This window comes from Corylus avellana, chromosome ca7 (assembly GCF_901000735.1).
Source record: "Corylus avellana chromosome ca7, CavTom2PMs-1.0".
In the NCBI taxonomy this organism is placed as follows: Eukaryota; Viridiplantae; Streptophyta; class Magnoliopsida; order Fagales; family Betulaceae; genus Corylus; species Corylus avellana.
Window position 1 is genome coordinate 14,987,214 of NC_081547.1, and position 19,567 is coordinate 15,006,780.

Here is a 19,567-nt window from a genome sequence, read left to right on the forward strand (position 1 = left end):
CGGACGAGGTTGTATTTTTTCACAACTCGGACCGAAACCCTAGGTCGAACAAAATGGTCATATGCGAAACGAAATTTTTTGGCCCGAATATTTACAAGCTTGTGCAGAACATCGACGCAATCACGTCGGCGGGTGGCACGAAGTGATTCGAGTTAGTTTGCCCCCCCAACTTCACTAACGAACGATAACTTTTTCTGAAAGTTCACGAGAGCCCCGATCATGGCCGAAACGACTCGAATTTCTGAAAACAACACACCGACATGATCGCCACGAGGGATTTAGCACCCTCGTAAAATTTTTGGCAAATCGGACGAGGTCGTATTTTTTCACAACTCGGACCGAAACCCTCGGCCGAACAAAATGGTCAGATGCGAAGCGAAATTTTTTGGCCCGAAAAGTTACGAGCTTGTGCAGAACATCGAGGCAATCATGTCGGCGAGTGGCACGAAGTGATTCGAGTTCGTTTGCCCCCCCAACTTCACTAACGAACGATAACTTTTTCTGAAAGTTCACGAGAGCCCCGATCGTGGCCGAAACGACTCGAATTTCTGAAAACAACACACCGACATGATCGCCACGAGGCATTTAGCACCCTCGTAAAATTTTTGGCAAATCGGACGAGGTCGTATTTTTTCACAACTTGGACCGTAACCCTAGGCCGAACAAAATGGTCAGATGCGAAGCGAAATTGTTTGGCCCGAAAATTTACGAGTTTGTGCAGAACATCGAGGCAGTCATGTCGGCGGGTGGCACGAAGTGATTCGAGTTCGTTTGCCCCCCCAACTTCACTAACGAACGATAACTTTTTCTGAAAGTTCACGAGAGCCCCGATCATGGCCGAAACGACTCGAATTTCTGAAAACAACGCGCCGACATGATCGCCACGAGGCATTGAGAACCCTCGTAAACTTTCGGGCAAATCGGACGAGGTTTTATTTTTTCACAACTCGGACCGAAACCCTAGGTCGAACAAAATGGTCATATGCGAAACGAAATTGTTTGGCCCGAAAATTTACGAGCTTGTGCAGAACATCGAGGTAGTCATGTCGGCGGGTGGCACAAAGTGATTCGAGTTCGTTTGCCCCCCCAACTTCACTAACGAACGATAACTTTTTCTAAAAGTTCACGAGAGCCCCGATCATGGCCGAAACGACTCGAATTTCTGAAAACAACGCACTGACATGATCGCCACCAGGCATTTGGCACCCTTGTAAAATTTTGGGCAAATCGGACGAGGTTGTATTTTTTCACAACTTGGATCGTAACCCTAAGCCGAACAAAATGGTCAGTTGTGAAGCGAAATTGTTTGGCCCGAAAATTGACAAGCTTGTGCAGAACTTCGAGGCATTCATGTCGGTGGGTGGCACGAAGTGATTCGAGTTCGTTTGCCCCCCCAACTTCACTAACGAACGATAACTTTTTCTGAAAGTTCACAAGAGCCCCGATCATGGCCGAAACGACTCGAATTTCTGAAAACAACGCACCGACATGATCGCCACGAGGCATTTGGCACCCTCGTAAAATTTTGGGCAAATCGGACGAGGTTGTATTTTTTCACAACTCGGACCGAAACCCTAGGTCCAACAAAATGGTCATATGCGAAACGAAATTGTTTGGCCCGAATATTTACAAGCTTGTGCAGAACATCGACGCAATCACGTCGGCGGGTGGCACGAAGGGATTCGAGTACGTTTGCCCCCCCAACTTCACTAACGAACGATAACTTTTTCTGAAAGTTAACAAGAGCCCCGATCCCGGCCGGAACGAATCGAATTTCGTCGTGCCACCCGCCGACATGATCGCCTCGAAGCCTTGTGCACGCTCGTAAAATTTCATGCAAATCGGAAGAGATTGTAATTTGTTCACAAGTTGGACCAAAACCCTAGGCCATACAAAATGGTCTAACGCAAAGTGAAATTGTTTGGTCCAAAAATTTACGAGCTTGTGCAGAACTTCGAGGCATTCAAGTCGGCGGGCGGCGCGAAGCAATTCGAGTTGGTTTGCCCCCCCATCTTCACTAAGGAACGATAACTGTTTCTGAAAGTTAACAAGAGCCTCAATCCCGGCCGGAACGACTCAAATTTCTTCTTGCCACCCGCCGACATGATCGCCTCGAAGCACTGAGCGTGCTCGTAAAATTTCAGGCAAATCGGACGAGGTTGTTTTTTTTCACAACGAGGACCGGAACCCTAGGCCGTTCAAAATGGTCAAATTCGAAGCGAAATCTTTTGGCCTGAAAATTTATGATCTTGTGCAGAACTTCAAGGCAATCATGTCGGTGGGTGGCACGAAGTGATTCGAGTTCGTTTGCTCCCCCATCTTCACGAACGAATGATAACTTTTTCTGAAAGTTAACAGAGCCCCATCCCTGCCGGAAGCACCGAATTTCTTCGTGCCACCCGCCAACATGATCGCCGTAAGCCCGAGCACGCCGTAAAATTTCGTCAAATCGAAAGAGGTTGTTTTCTCCGCTCGCTTGCCCCACCATCTTCACTAACGAACAATAACTTTTTCTGAAAATTGACAAGAGCCCCGATCCCGGCTAGAACGACTCGAATTTCTTCGTGCCACCCGCTGACATGATCGCCTCGAAGCCCTGAGCACGCTCGTAAAATTTCGTGTAAATCGGAAGAGGTTGGATTTTTTCAATACTAGGACCGAAACCCTAGGCCGTACAAAATGGGCAGAGGCAAAGCGAAATTGGTTGGCCCGAAAATTTACGAGCTTGTGGAGAACTTCGAGGCAATCATGTCAGCGGGTGCCACAAAGTGATTCGAGTTCCTTTGGCCCCCCAATCCCGGCTAGAACGACTTGAATTTCTTCTTGCCACCCGCTGATATGATCGCCTCGAAGGATGCAGCACACTTGTAGAATTTTGGGCAAATCGGACGAGGTTCTTTTTTTTCACAACTAGGACCGTAACCCTAGGCCGTACAAAATGATCAGATGCGTAGCGAAATTGTTTAGCCCAAAAATTTACGAGCTTGTTCAAATCTTCGAGGCAATCATGTCGGTGGGTGGCACGAACTGATTCGAGTTCGTTTGCTCCCCCATCTTCACTAACGAACGATAACTTTTTTGGAAAGTTAACAAGAGCCCCGATCCCGGCTGGAACGACTCGAATTTCTTCATGCCACCCGCCAACATGATCGCCACAAAGCCCTGTGCACGCTCGTAAAATTTCGTGCAAATCAGAAGAGATTGTAATGTTTTCACAACTTGGACCGAAACCCTAGGCCGTACAAAATGGTCAGAAGCGAAGCGAAATTGTTTGGTCCGAAAATTTACGAGCTTGTGCAGAACTTCGAGGTAATCATGTCGGCGGGCGGCATGAAGTAATTCGAGTTCGTTTTCACCCCTATCTTCACTAACGAACGATAATTGTTTTTGAAAGTTAACAAGAGCCTCGATCCCAGCCGGAACGACTCAAATTTCTTCATGCCACCCGCCGAGATGATCGTCTCGAAGTACTGAGCACGCTCGTAAAATTTCAGGCAAATTGGACAAGGTTTTATTTTTTCACAACGAGGACCGGAACCCTAGGCCGTTCAAAATGGTCAAATGCGAAGCGAAATTTTTTAACCCGAAAATTTATGAGCTTGTGTAGAACTTCGAGGCAATCATGTCAGCGGGAGCCACGAAGTGATTCGAGTTTGTTTGCCCCCCCTTCATCACTAACGAAACAGAACATTTTCTGAAAGTTAACAAGAGTCCCGATCCCGGCCGGAACGACTCGAATTTCTTCGTGCCACCTGCCGACGTGATCGCCTCGAAGCCCTGAGCACGCCCGGAAAATTTCGGTCAAATCAGAAGCGGTTGTATTTTTTCAGTTCGTTTGCCGCCCCTCCCCCTCTTCACTAACGAACGATAACTTTTTTTGAAAGTTGACAAGAGGGCCGATCCGGGCCAGAACGACTCGAATTTCTTCGTGCCACCCACCGACATGATCGCCTCAAAGCCCTGAGCACGCTCGTAAAATTTTGTGCAAATCGGAAGAGGTTGGATTTTTTCAATACTAGGACGGAAACCCTAGGCCGTACAAAATGGTCAGATGCAAAGCGAAATTGGTTGGCTCAAAAATTTACGAGCTTGTGGAGAACTTCGAGGCAATTATGTTGGCGGGTGCCACGAAGTGATTCGAGTTTGTTTGGCCCCCCATCTTCACTTACGAACGATAACTTGTTGTGAAAGTTAACAAGAGCCTCGATTCCGGCCGGAACGACTCGAATTTCTTTTTGCCACCCGCTGATATGATCGCCTCGAAGCACAGAGCACGCTCGTAAAATTTTGGGCAAATCGGATGAGGTTCTATTTTTTCACAACTAGGACCGTAACCCTAGGCCGTACAAAATGGTCAGATGCAAAGGGAAATTGTTTGGCCCGAAAATTTACGAGCTTGTGCAGAACTTCGAGGCAATCATGTTGGCGGGTGCCACAAAGTGATTCGAGTTCGTTTGCCCCCCAATCTTCACTAACGAACGATAACTGCTTGTGAAAGTTAACAAGAGCCCCGATCCCGGCCGGAACGACTCGAATTTCTTCTTGCCACCCCCGGACATGATCGCTCGAAGCGCGGAGCACGCTCTTGAAATTTTGCGCAAATCGGACGAGGTTGTATTTTTTCACAACTTGGACCGAAACCCTAGGCTGTACAAAATGGTCAGATGCGAAGCGAAGTTGTTTGGCCCGAAAATTTACGAGCTTGTAGAGAACTTCGAGGCAATCATGTCGGCGAGTGCTACGAAGTAATTCGAGTTCATTTGCCCCCAAAAGTTCACTAACAAACGATAACATTTTTTTGAAAGTTTGGTGTTGTGCAAAAATATACCTAAATTAATAGGTAAATTATTGTACGTTTTACCTGCAAGTGCAGAAGGTCAACATGGTAATATAGGGTGCAAGTACAGGATCATTCCCACGAGGATTGCTGAATTTATGTTTAAAAATAAATTCCTTATGTAAAAACAGAGAGTGATTGTTAAAGTGATAATGATAAAAAGGTAGGGCTTTGATATCCACCACTAGTTATATCTAGCTAATATAACAATATGCCAATGCTTTGATCATGTTATGTATATTTAATGCTTGCCAAACTAAAGGTATGGGTGTCTACTCATTAGGCTATTGATTTCCCTAAGCACCGAATTAGGCATGGGTGTCTACTCTAATTCTTTTCTTTCTTAAAGGATTTAGCATGGGTGTCTACTAAGTTGTTCTTTAAGAAAGCATGAATCTGTGGAAATCGGCGAACACATGAGGCCTAGGGCATGGGTGTCTACTCCCGGTTCCCCATGTTGATTAACCCAAGAACCCGGTGTGGATTTCTTTTGTTACTAACATTAAACCCAGGACTCGATCAACCAAATTGATTTAATTAACTAGTCCATACCACATGCATATGTTGATCAGGCACACACATATGAGGAATTCATGAAAGCAGGAATTAACCAAGTTAAATAACATAACATAACCATCGCAAAGGCACCAATATTGAATATTAACTAAACATAACTAGGGCTTCAATCTAGCCCTACTAAGTAAATTAGCTACACATAGAATTTGTGTTAAACATCTTTGTAAAATAAAAGCAAGGAAAAGAATAAACCCGAGACTTGAACTTGAGAGCTCCTATCCTTCTCTTCCTCCCAGCCTCCTATTCTAAAGGTTTAAGAGTCTATTTATAGGCTTTAGAAGTCCTTGGAAAAGTAGTAAAACCTAGGGTTTTCGCAGGTTTCAATCCTATTACAATTTGGAGTTGGAAAAACCCTATTATGGAAATAGGTACATTGTAGCCGCCACTTGGAATGCCTCCTGCGCACGGGTGCGCTCGATCGCACGTCTGCGATCGATGCCTCTTCTGCCTGCGCTCGATCGCTTCTGGCTTGGCTTGTTCAGCATCTCCTCTGGTATTGCGCTCGATCGCAGATACTCTGCGATTGATCGCAGTACCAGGGAACTCCAATTTTCCTGTGTTCTCTTTTTGAGCCTAAATCACCCAGTTTTACTTCACTTTCTTCCAAAAGCCTGTAAAAACAACAAAAACACAAAAAGGAAGTAAAATGATCTAATTAACTAAAACCAAAGGATTAAAACATGTAAGATAAAGGCTGAAAATATGAATATTTTAGCGCTTATCATTTAGAAGCCATGATCTCATTGGATCGACTTGAATTTCTTCGTGCCACCCGTCGACATGATCGCCTCGAAGAATTGAACATGCTCGTAAAATTTCGAGCAAATCCAATGATGTTGTACTTTCACAACTAGGATCGAGGCCCATGGGCCTAACAAAATGGTCAGATGCGAAGCGAAATTGTTTGGCTCGAAAATTTACGAGCTTGTGCAAAACTTCGAGGCAATCATGTCGGCGGGCGGCACGAAGTAATTCGTATTCGTTTGCCCCCCCAAGTTCACTAACGAACGATAACTTTTTCTGAAAGTTTAGAAGCCTCGATCCCGCTGGATCGACTCGAATTTCTTCATTCCACCCATCGATATGATCGCCTCGAAGAACTGAACACGCTAGTAAAATTTCGGTCATATCCGATGATGTTGTACTTTAACAACTAGGATCGAAGCCCATGGGCCTAACAAAAATGGTTAGACGCGGAGCGAAATTGTTTGGCCCAAAAATTTACGAGCTTGTACAAAACTTCGAGGCAATCATGTTGGCCGATGCCACGAAGTAATTCGAGTTCGTTTGCCCCCAAAAGTTCACTAACGAACGATAACGTTTTCTGAAATTTTAGAAGCCCCGATCCCACCGGATCGACTTGAATTTCTTCGTGCCACCAGTCGACATGATCGCCTCGAAGAACTGAACACGCTTGTAAAATTTTGGGCAAATCCAATGATGTTGAACTTTCACAATTAGGACCAAGGCCCATGGCCTAACAAAATGGTCAGATGAGAAGCGAAATTGTTTGGCCTAAAAATTTAAGAGCTTATGCAAAACTTTGAGGCAATCATGTCGGTGGGCGGCACGAAGTAATTCAAGTTCGTTTGCCCCCTCCAAGTTCACTAACGAATGATAACTTTTTATGAAAGTTTAGAAGCCTCGATCCCGCCGGATCGACTCGAATTTCTTCATTCCACCCATCGATATGATCGCCTCGAAGAACTGAACACGCTCATAAAATTTCGGGCATATCCGATGATGTTGTACTTTAACAACTAGGACCGAAGCCCATGAGCCTAACAAAATGGTCAGATGCGAAGCGAAATTGTTTGGCCCGAAAATTTACGAGCTTGTGCAAAACTTTGAGGCAATCATGTCGCCGGGTGCCATGAAGTGATTCGAGTTCGTTTGCTCCCAGAAGTTCACTAACGAATGATAATGTTTTCCGAAAGTTTAGAAGCCCCGATCCCGCCGGATCGACTTCAATTTCTTTGTGCCACCCGTCGACATGATCGCCTTGAAGAACTGAACACACTCATAAAATTTCGGCCAAATCTGATGATGTTGTACTTTCACAACTTGGACGGTAGCCCATGGGCCTAACAAAATGGTTAGATTCGAAGCGAAATTGTCTGGCCCGAAAATTTACAAGCTTGTGCAAAACTTCGAGGCAATCATCTCAGCGGGGGCCACGAAGTGATTCGAGTTCGTTTGCCCCCAAAAGTTCACTAACGAATGATAACGTTTTCTGAAAGTTTAGAAGCCCCGATCCCGCCGGATTGACTTCAATTTCTTCATGTCACCCGTCGACATGATCGCCTTGAAGAACTGAACACGCTCGTAAAATTTCGGGCAAATCCGATGATGTTGTACTTTCACAACTAGGACCGTAGCCGATGGGCCTAACAAAATGATCTGCGAAGCGAAATTGTTTGGCCCGAAAATTTATGAGCTTGTGCAAAACTTTGAGGCAATCATGTCGGCGGGTGCCATGAAGTGATTCAAGTTCGTTTGCCCCCAAAAGTTCACTAGCGAACGATAATTTTTTTTCTGAAAGTTTAGAAGCCTCGATCCCGCCGGAACGACTCAAATTACTTCGTTCCACCCGTCGACATGATCGCCTCGAAGAATTGAACACGCTCGTAAAATTTCGGGCAAATCCGACGATGTTGTACATTCACAATTAGGACCAAAGCCCAAAGGCCTAACAAAATAGACAGATGCGCAACAAAATTGTTTGGTCCGAAAATTCACAAGCTTGTGCAAAACTTCGAGGCAATCATGTCCCTAGGCGCCACAAAGTGATTTGAGTTCGTTTGCCACCCGTTTTTAAATTGTTGTGTTTGTTTGGTAGAAATTTTATGGGGTGTTTTTTTTTTTACTTTTGTTGGGGTGCTTTAGTTTTTATCGTCCCACACGCTGCATTTCGTGGCAGTACCCCCACACGCTCTGCTTGTAGCGACTTATGAGATCGTTTGTCACGGGCCGAAAGTTGTCGAGATGCAAAGACTTCTCATAATTGAGTAGACCGGGACAAGAATTTTGTATTTTCGTTTTTGTTGCTCATAGTTAGTTTTTTTATGTGGTCTAATTTATTGCTTTTTCTTTCTTGAATTTCTAATTCCATCAATATGAAGTTTTGTGCACACACGCCACAAGGCACATTCCAAGAGGTTGGGGCCTTGGAGTCCTTTACTCAGACCAATGATGAAGTCATCTCACTCTCTAGAACCACGTTTTCCATCTTATTCATCTGATCTAACAAAAACCTTTCAAAGATTTAAGTATTCAATTTCTATAATTGTGAAAACGAGGGAGACTAGGACATTCATAAGCATGTGTAGCATAAGTAGAGAAGTTGTTAGTGAAGAGTAGACTTTGGAGGAACATTCCTGTTGTTTCAAAGTTCAAACCATATATAAACAACACCCAACAAAAAATCTTGTAATCTTGACAGGAAGAATGTAATTCTAATCTGAAAATCTTTTAGGAAAGGGAAGAAAATGAATTAAAACTCCATTTCATGCTTCTCCAAAGAAAATGAATTAGAACACTACTTTTGAATCCTCTTCACATCATTAAGATTTACAGATGAATTCGTAACAAGAGTGTACTGATTATATTTACACATCTTGAAACAAACCACTCATAAAAAATCGTTTTATATAGCCCTCCCCTCTTTCAAACCTCTTCCTCTATTTTTTTTGGGTTACTTCTATGTTTCTCCTTATTCTTACAAGGTTGTCCAAAATCAGTTCTGATGCATCAATTTCATGTCCCTCAACTTTCCCTGCTTTGGTCTGATGCAGCACTACGCTTACTCAGCTTTGTCAAGATGTAGGCCATGGCAACTTTAGCACCCAGGCTAGAGTGACCCCGAGATAGGCAGAATGCACCCCCAACTAGAAGCAGACCATTCGCTAGCAATTTCGTCGATGGTCTTCTTGGGAACTTCCTCTCTTTAGCTTTACTAGTCACTACACTGATTGTTGAAGACTTAATGCCATTCATGGTATCGAATCCAGGGGGAATCTATGTGGAGGACAAAGTTAGCAATAAACACAATGAGGGTGCTGAGAAAAATGACAAAACCATATGCAATGTACCAATCAATCCACTTTATCTACTGACAAAAAAAAAATACTGCTCAAACTTACTGAAACCACTAGTTTCCTCCCACAAAGGCATGGATAGTCCTATTTTTCAAACATGATTCAATAAATGCTTTTGAAATCAGAAAGACTTAATCACCTTGGGCAGGAAAGCAAATTAGATGGGTTTGTCTGCATTCACTGCTATAAAACACAGTGCAAAGAAATAAATTGAAACCTTGAGTAACCCAACCATGAAATGATTGATATATATATCCAGGCTGCATTATATCACACATTCTACTATTTACAGGGAATGTTAAGAACCTAGTCTAAACAAGCCGACGATAGTAATGTATTTAAAATGCAGAAGGCTAGTCAGAAGCCGCCATTTTTCCAACACAACCTAGGTGACTAAATTGCATAAAACTCTAAAATAAAATCTCAACAATAGAAGGGAAGTATAATCCATACAAGTTTTTTTTTTTTTTTTTGACAAGTGAATCCATACAAGGTGTTTTTAAACGCCATAAATTATCACATCAAAACAATCTCAAATTATTTAGAATCAAGATAACATATTATCTCAACCAACTCTAAGGTGAATTTGATATATAGCTTTAAAATCAAGAAGTAATTAAAAAAAAAATTAACAAAGAATAAAACCAGCAGTGAAATGTGAGAATCTAGTTCAGACCTTCTGAATTAAAGTGACTGCAGTGACAGCTGAACTTGATTGAGGATGGCTGATCACAGAGTATTTGCGTAGTGCAGTATCCATCTTACACACATAGCTCCATATCCCCTTAGCAAAAGCCAGCTTTGCCATCTCGACATTCAAACCAGCATCTTCTTGGTAAAACATTTTGATCTCACATGCATTTTGACCAGGTACTGTAATTAGATAATTGAGAATCACAAAACTATCAATTTACCTTTGAAGAATAAAACATAAGCTTACCAGTGTCTTACCCTAGGTTGACCACATGCTCTAATTGAAGTATAAGTGGAGTTTAAGTAGAAGAGAAGTGCTACACATCCTAAATTTTCTTCTCAAAAGTTGGTTCCCAAATGATGTGTCACCATCTCATGAGATTTATTATTTTAGAAAATTTGTCACCAACTCATGGGATGGTGACACATCATTTAGGAACTAACATATATATATATATATATATAGGTTGTCATAATCCATAATTCAGTTTAGCACCGAGTCTCAGGACAGACATGAAAGCAGTTTGAGATGGGACAAATCATCAGCTTTTGGAAGGAAAACAGAAGTAGCTTAAGGGAAAATAAAAAACAAAAACAAAAGAAAAGAGGAAAAAATAAAAAGAGTATATGTTACGAACTTGCCTTTCCTGATTCGCCAACCTGATCTGAAAAACACAACTCGTACATACTTCTTCTGTCGCGGGGCAGAAGGATGTTCACATTCCTAAGACCAGAATTAAAAAAGAACTAAAAGCCTCAGGTAAAACCTTAACAAAAAAGAACTAAAAGAACAAACTTAAAACCAACACACTTTTCTTAAAACCTTTTTTTTTTTTTTTTTGATGTCGGGGAACACACTTTTCTTAAAACCTTAAGAAACAATTCAAAACACAATACTTTTCAAATGAGGACCCCACTAAAAACCACTCTCACCTTTATATCACTTCAAACCAAAACTAAAAAAACGCTTTTCAAAACCATGATCAAACATATCCCATGTTTTTGCATAGAACAAAAGTTTTCTCAACGAGATACTGAACTCATCGATCACATTATTAGACAGACAGATGTTAAGCAATCATATCATAGTCAAAACAATAAGATAAATTTTTAAATTACAATTAATGAAGTGATCTTCACCTTGACCAATCTCTTCTCACAGATTATCTTGTGAAATCATCTTTGTCATGTAGTATCCACATGCACATTACATGTAGACCAAACAAGGTTTAACATGCATTTAATTTAATTATCTAAAATTTTAATCAACTTGAATTCTGGACAGCTATTTAAAAATCTTTGTGAAAGATTGGATTTCTCATCTCATGTTTGGTTTTCATGAAAAAATACCATTGAAGCGGAGGGTTTCTTCTTCAAACAACAAGAAGCTGGGTCAGCAATTCAATCAAATGATATTGAGTATGTTTCCCATCTCTTCTCACGAAACAAGTGGACTATTTCTTGGCAAAATTGTGCTCAATTTCATGTGGCAATTCCGCAAAGATCTCTTCTTTAGTTGGGGAAAGAAACCACACGGATCAGATTTCTTTAGAAGCATCTCAAGAGAGAATTGTTGAAATAATAGATTTGAAAAAGAAAGCATGATTTTGCATACAATAGAAATGAAGGCTATCTTTAATGAGTGTTTTGAAAAGTATTTTTTGTGTTTTGATTTGAAAATGGTTTTTGATGTTATGGAAGTTAAGAGTGTTTTCATTGGGATCCACATTTAAAAATTAGTCTATGGGATCCATAGGAAAAAATTGTATAGTAAACAGTTTAGTGCTTAGTGTTTTCAAAGAAACAAATATTAAACATGTTAATCTTGAAAAAACACATGCTTACTTTTCAGCTATGGAGGCAGATTTCTTACTGAAAAAAAAAAAAAAAAAAGAAGAGGTGGCGTGTGGCCACATCTCACCCTCCCTCCCCCTCTTCAAAGGATAGGGGGTAGCCGCACAACTGCCTCTATCCTATTGGGGTGGCCATGTGACCACCTATGACTCACGACCGACCCTCTTCATTGAGGTGGCTGCACGACCACTCCTCTCCTTTATTAGGGGCTGTTGTGCAGCCACTTTCTATTTCTTTATAATTATTTTAAGTTTTTTCAATTGTTAAAATTTTTTTTGTAAGTAACAAGTCAGCCCCCACACCTGAAAAAATAAGCACATGCTTTCTCAAAATATTCCTATAAGAAGGTATGGGAAGTTTTCTAGAAAGTATGTTTTGTTTTTTTCAAAGTTCTGTGTTTTGATTTTTGGAAGTGTTTCATTTAATAACTATTTTCTGAAAAGTGTGTTCTTATGTTTGGAAAGAGAAAAGACATTCCAAAACACTTACCAAACATAGCCTTTAAGTTTCTGAATAAGATGCTGAACTGATCAATCACGTTACTAGACAGAAAGATGTTAAGCAATCATATCATGGTCATATATTCAATAGGTGCTTTCTCTTGTATATTCCATGTGTACTGGGAGTGCCTTATGCTTTTAATGATATCTTATTTGCTTATCAATTGCAATCAATGAAATGATCTTCACCTTGACCAACCTCTTCTCACATATTATCTTGTGAAAACATCTTTGCCATGTAATAGATGCCTGTGCACATTACATGCAGACTTAACAAGGTTTAAAACGTGGTTAATTTAATTATATAAATGTCAGAAATTTAAGATGAAAAATAATTATAAAAAAAATTAAAAAAAAATTAAAAAAAAAAAAAAGAAAAAAAAAAGAAGAGAGAGAGAGAGAGAGAGAGGCGGCTAAACTTAGAATATAAAAGTACATAAATTTAGGTCTAAATCCACTAGCATAGAACAACATAGCAAATCTCGATAGGTCCAATGACTCCCAATTTTAATGTTAACACATTTCAGTGCCAAGAAAAATTAAACACTTTTAAAAACAATGACAGAATGTCACATAAAACAAACCAATTTTTGACCAGAACATGCTAGCATCCACGTAAAAGGTTCCAGATCCATGAATCTAGCAGCACAGTCAACCTATTCCTCATTAAAGCCATATTAATTCACCTTTTCTCTTTGAAAAATCCAAAACTTTCAAATGCAAAAGCAAATGTTAGTTCCATCTACAGCCTATCGCTGTCACCACAGTGCACGTTATTATATTACGAATACTTGCCAAGATATAGTAAACCTAAACAAGGGTATCTTCAAGGTCATATATGTATGTGTGTGTATATATATTATCATACATACATACAAATACGTGTGTGCGCTTGCGCACACAAGCATACATATATCTACATAAATACCATCTTCACAATTACATTAAGCACAATCAGAAAGATATCTGATCTTAACGCATGTACACACGCGCATGCATGCATGCACAAAAGCACCTACATGCAAAAAAAACATCCAAATAAACCAATTGGTAAAGCTAAAAACAAGAAGAAAAAAAGTTCTTAAAGGTTGTAGTGTCTTTTTTTTTTTTTTAATAACTTAGTGCAACATCTTGCAAGCAAATAATGGGTATCTTCTGATGTTATGACTTTCAAATTTTTCAATCCAAGAATTTTCATGTAGTTACTTTTTGTAACTGGTTTTACCTGCCACATTATGTAGGAGGGTTGAGAAGAGATGCAACCTCAACTCGATGAATAATTTAGGCTATCAGTGAACATCCAACAAAAACCATGTGCAAATAACAATTGCAAGACCATGAACAATTCCCTAATGTAATTAATTTGCACAGTGCGATCAGCATTTGGTCAAAGTTACCTTAGTAAAACAGTAGAACGCTTTATCTTCCCCCTCCCATAATCTCCAAGCTAATACATATTCTCTGGGTGTCAAGAGTGGAAACTTTTTTATTGTGCGACCAATTTCAACGCCGTTGGTGTTATCCACCTGCAGCTGTTCATGCTCAACCAGGGTCTTGTCCCATTGCTTTCTATAATCATTGTCCATGTAGAAGTCTCTTAACATCTCAGGCGAACAGTTCTCAAATACTGTCACACTCTCGTATTTTAGGGGACCATTCTGTCAACACGAAAGAAATACCAACTCAAGGACATAATTGAGACACAAGTACCAATCAATGTGAACATAGATGAATTCGTGAAAAAACAAAAAATAGTAAATAGACTGAACTTTTGGAAACTAATATGAAACATAAATGGCTAGCAAACAAAAAAAAAAAAAAAAACTAGAACCATAAACATAACAACAGGCAGAAGGAAAAACACATTAGTTACTTGGAACATTTTTCCTTAACATCTCATCCCTAGTTTTTGATAAATGAGTAGATAATTTACAGGTCGCAACATGGTGGATCTAAGTGTTGCATGCCTAGCAGAGAGAGAGAGAGCGATTCTATAGTTTTACTATGCGTCTCCCATAATGGAGACCAAAACTGAAGTACCATTCTTTTAAAACTTTAAACCAGCTGATACAGCATAATAATGGGTTCATTAAAAGATTATAGGTTTCTTCTTAATCTATCAAAAGATGACTCAACTTGAATGCCTAGAGAAGCCATTAAAAAAACCAGAAATGAACTGTAACCTTAGGCTTCTTGCAGCATTTAGCATTGTAAGATAGAAAATGATTTCTTTTGTCTATGACATGTTCCCACTTCTCATTCTCATTTAGCTTCTGATCCAAATTTTCGATTAAAAACTTTAAATCGGCATCTGAGACAATCTCCAAGATTCTGCAAGAGTAAACAGAACTTCCACGTCAGAAATACAACCACATGGAAAAAAACCAGCAATCGATGTCAATTTAGAAGAAATAAGTAGTCTATTAAGTAGCATGAATCCAACAGTTCCACTACCAGTAAGGCCCACTTGTTATCAACAAGAACACATACAGAACAGAAAAAACAAAAAAAACAAAAATCTGATATTGCAGAATTGCCTATATGGTATCTTTTCTCTTCAATAATTTAGACATATATAGCTCACTAAGCATGCAGTTACATTTAAAAGTCATGATGAACTTGTCCAAATGGTTTCGCATTATATACAATTAGGCTTTTGTTTCTCTATGTAAAATGACTTTTCTATCTCCAATCCTAGTTTTGTCTAGGCTCACAAACTTAAAATCCTTGAAACTCAACTTCAAACAAAAAAAAAAAAAGGATTGTGGAGGTTATTGCAAATGTCGAGAAGCAAAAAAGGTTTTTCTAGATGAACTCCGTGATCTCTCTTACTGATGAGGAAAAGGCTAGAAAGCCTGAGATCTCCTAGTATCTTGGAGAGGTATACTACGTTGAAAGAAGTGAGTTAGAGGGCCCTTTAGATGAAAAGGGGGGGGGTTAGATAAGAGTATTGGGTTCTTTCACAAGGTGGCCAATTTGAATAGAATGAACAATTTCGTTGATTCCTAGGTAGTTGATGGCTACATTTCTTCAGATGCTACAGAAATAAGGGAGCATATCCTACAGTTTTACACCTGCTTCAATGCGGTTAGTGGCAGAGCCATGTTAGTCTTTGGGGGGTGCTGTGGCACCCCCAAATACTAAAAAAAAAAAAAAAACAAATTCTTTTTTCCCTTGGACATGGCATCCCCGTAGCCCAACCTCTCTCTCTCTCTCTCTCTCTCTCTCTTTCTCTCTCAGACGCTCCCTTTCACTTTCACTTTCTTCTCTTCTCTTCTCTTCCCTGCCAACACACTGATGCACATGAGAGAGAGCTCCAAAGATTGAAAGAGAGAGTTCTGGATTGAGAGAGAGAGAACAAGATAGAGAGAGAGAGAGAGAGAGAGAGAGAGAGAGAGAGCTGCGGATTGAGAGAGACTTTGGGTTGGGTCCGAAAATTAGGGTTCATGCATGAGATTTTGGGGATTTTGCTATATTGTTGAAATCCCTAATTTCTCCTTGAGTTTTTTTTCCACCCATTTGAATTTCAAGTTTGAAATCATAATAATTTGGGGAATTTGTTCTATCCATTGGATTTCTATGCATGATTTAAACTCCGGGTTGTTAGATTAATGGGTTAAAGCTTCAATTTCACTATTGTTCATAGTATGGACATAAACCCTAATTCGTATAATATGAATTAAATTAGGGCTTTTGGTATGTGAACATTAAGATTGCTAATTGGATGGGTTAATTAACCCGAGACTTTCATGAGTTCAATGGAAATTGATGCCTATGAGGTTTAGGTTCTAATATGTCATATTAGAATCATATTGATTATTGTATGTTATGAGTATTATAAATTGGGGGTAAGTTGCTATTAATGGAATAGGAAGAGAATAATAATTATAGGGTTAAAAGACTTCAGGGAGTTGATGGCAAAGAATTTGATATTAGTTCATTGGAGTTTGATCTTGGATTGTGTCATCACATATGGGAATATGATGTTAATCAACGAGGTGCAAAATAACTCAACGCAAGTCGTACTTTTTGACGTTAGTATTCTAAGCTCAATTCCTAATCTAAGTGGTCTTGTAATTTGGATATTTTGGTTATTAAATATTGAGAAAATTGGTTGTTAGAATTTAAACATTTAATTGGAGAATTTGACACAATTCTAAGCTCAATTCCTCATTGCATTTAAGTACCAGTGATTAGAAAAACAAGAAAAAAATAGAAAAAGTACCAGTTCATTACATGATGCCAAAAAAAAAAAAAAAAAAAAAAATCCTGATAACAAAAAAAAAAAACTTAAGAAAATTTTTTGCTTTGGCCCCCTCCCATAAAACTTCTTGGTTCCATCTCTGACCTACCTTGTAGAGAATCCCCGATATTAAAAAAAAAAAAAAAAATTGTTCAGTGGCCCCTACAATATGAAATGTCTAGCTCAACCACTGAATGTAGTAAAAGCTCCGAACGGAGATAGGGCCATGGGCCTTAAAGATTTCTCTTTGGCCTTATTTCAAGTTTATTGAGAGGTTTTTAGAGTGGATGTCATGAATGTTTTCCATGAGTTTCATGCTTGTGGAAGTTGAAAGAAGCCTCAATACCACTTTTATTGCCTATATTCCCAATAAGGCGTGGTTAGTGAATATTAAGGATTTTCGACCTATTAGCCTTGTGGGCTACATTTATAAAATTATCTTTAAAGTTTTAGCTAACAATCTTAAAAAAAACATTGTAAAAGTTTATTTCCAAGTCCCATAACACTTTTATCAAGGGGAGACAGATTTTAGACTTGGTCCTCATTGCGAATAAATGTCTTCATAGTAGAATTCATTCAAAGATTCTAAGTGTGCTTGGCAAATTGGATCTAGAAAAGGCATACGATCATGTTAATTAGGAATTCTTGTTGTATCTGTTGAGCATTTGGGGTTTTAGGGAGAAATGGCGTGGATCACTCATTGTATTTCCACAGTTTGTTTCTCTATTACAATTTACATAGCTTCTTCCGAATTCTTTGATAGTTCTCATGGCCTAAGAAAAGGGGATCCGCTATTCCCTCTGCTGTTTGTCACTGTCATGGAAGCCTTGAACAAGATGATGTCAGCCACTGTGGATAGGGGGCTTCTATCAGATTTTTTTGTGGGGTCCAAGAACAACAATGAGCTCCTTTTGTGTCACCTCTAATTCGCGGACAACACATTGACTTTTTGTGAGGCAACTCCTGATCATCTATATCAGTTGTGTTGCCTCCTCTTATGCTTTGAAGTTGTTTTGGGGTTGAAAATTAAGACGGCTAAATTCGAGCTAGTAAATGTTGGCTTCATGGAAGATGTGGGAAGCTTGGCTAGTATCCTTGGTTGCACGGTGTTCTCCTTGCCTATGAAGTATATTTGTTTGTCATTGGGTGCACAATTTAAGGGAAAATCTATATGGAATGGCATAATTAAAAAAAATGGAACGTCATTTGGCAGGTTGGAAGCGGCTTTATATGTCAAAGGATCGTGGTAGGGTCAAGTTGATTAAAAGTACATCATCCAATTTTCCCACTTATTTCTTGTCCCTTTTCCCCACCCCGATTGGATTAGCTAACACTTGGAAAGATCTTAACCTTGGATAACCTGAGGAAGATACATGTCATTGTGATGGACTGACGTTGCATGTGCAAGAAGAGCACGGAACCTATTGACCATCATCTGCTCCACTCCAATGTAGCTAGAGTTTTCTGGGTATCTGTGTTCAATCTTTTTGGTGTAAAGTGGGCAATGCCACAACTGGTGGTGGAGTTGTTCGTTAGCTTGAGGGGCCAGTTTAATAGCCAATGTTGCATAAATGTCTGAAGGATGGTCCCTCTTTGTTTGATGAGATGCATTTAGACAGAACTCAAACGAAGCACCATATAACAGGTTCTTCTAAAGCTTGGGAACTCAATAGTATGATTAGGCCAGTTGTAATCACAAACCCATAATCACATATGAACCCCTTTTATTGAAAATTTCAGAAAACCCAGCCACTAAATTTCTGATACTTCAATGAATAAGCATCATACTGAAGGAAAATAAGAGTGACGCAATCGTATCATACCTAAATCCATAAAGAGAAAAATAATCCAAACCACAACATCAACTTTGTCAAAAACCCATCACCAAATTTCTCACAATTCAATGAACAAGCAACGAAATAAAGAAAAACAAGAATGACCCACATAAAATTAGACAAAACCCAGAAAGAAAAACAAGGCAACACACCTGTATTGGGGATGACTCCTAGCACCAGAAATAGTGGTGGTGGGATTGGAACCTGAAGATCTAAAGGAGAACCTCTTGCACCAGTGCCAAACCAATATCAAAATCAAAGCAAAAAGAGTAGCCCAACCACCACGCCCGTTTTCCCGCCAAAGATCCTCCAATGACCCCTGAAACCACATACTACGAAAGTAACCACTGTTCGAGTCCCAGAGTTTCAACATGTTCATCTCCTTCTCTGTTTCTCACCCCGTGAATGTAAACTGAATTCTTTTGGAATTGGACCCCAAAAGCCCGGGCGAACTAGGTGTACTAAGCTGTTAGAAAAGGGTATTTCAGTCATTAACATAATTTATGAGGCTAAATGGAGTTTGGCTCATAGCCTCATAGTCCTTGGGAGTGAGGTGAGAATTGTGTTGATACATATCCGAAATTCGCAACATGTTTCGTTTGTTGATCGGCAACCACCTTTGCGGTCGCGTTATTGTTGTCGTTGGCTTGGTATTGGGATACGACACGAGGCACTTCATACACCACCTACGAAACGACATGGGGAGGATATTAATGTGCATGGCAATGCTACCCGCTTAATTTATTTATTTATTTATTTATTTATTATTGGATTGACGTGGTAATATTTGTTCAATTTTATTAAATAGAGAATTATGTCTTATGAAGTAGAGGTTACTAATTCAAATCATCTTCGTCCTTTCTAATGTGTTAAAAAAAAGAAAAAAATAAAATAAATAAAAAGAAAAAGAAGAGAGTAAGATAAAAATAAAA

At 39.6% G+C, this 19,567-nt stretch overlaps 1 protein-coding gene across 1 annotated transcript; it reads right to left on the reverse strand.

Moving 5' to 3' along the window:
• Positions 1-8,897: 8,897 nt before the first annotated feature.
• LOC132188626 (uncharacterized) lies at positions 8,898-19,166 on the reverse strand. The gene is made up of 6 exons (XM_059603139.1): positions 18,788-19,166; positions 14,741-14,888; positions 13,955-14,215; positions 10,846-10,927; positions 10,187-10,383; positions 8,898-9,430 (listed from the first exon to the last, which is right to left on the reverse strand). The coding sequence occupies exons 1-6, from the start codon at positions 19,012-19,014 to the stop codon at positions 9,179-9,181; spliced, it is 1,167 nt and encodes a 388-aa protein (XP_059459122.1). The 5' UTR covers positions 19,015-19,166; the 3' UTR covers positions 8,898-9,178.
• Positions 19,167-19,567: the final 401 nt, after the last annotated feature.

What these genes read in the sequence shown, in the direction of transcription:
- LOC132188626 (XM_059603139.1), bottom strand. Translation starts at nt 19,014, where the DNA reads ATGAACATGTTGAAACTCTGGGACTCGAACAGTGGTTACTTTCGTAGT. An exon ending in AATGCTGCAAGAAGCCTAAG is followed by an intron (nt 14,216 to 14,740) that starts GTTACAGTTCAT and finishes TCGTGTTGACAG; the next exon opens with AATGGTCCCCTAAAATACGA. An exon ending in CGTTCTACTGTTTTACTAAG is followed by an intron (nt 10,928 to 13,954) that starts GTAACTTTGACC and finishes TTCTGGTCTTAG; the next exon opens with GAATGTGAACATCCTTCTGC.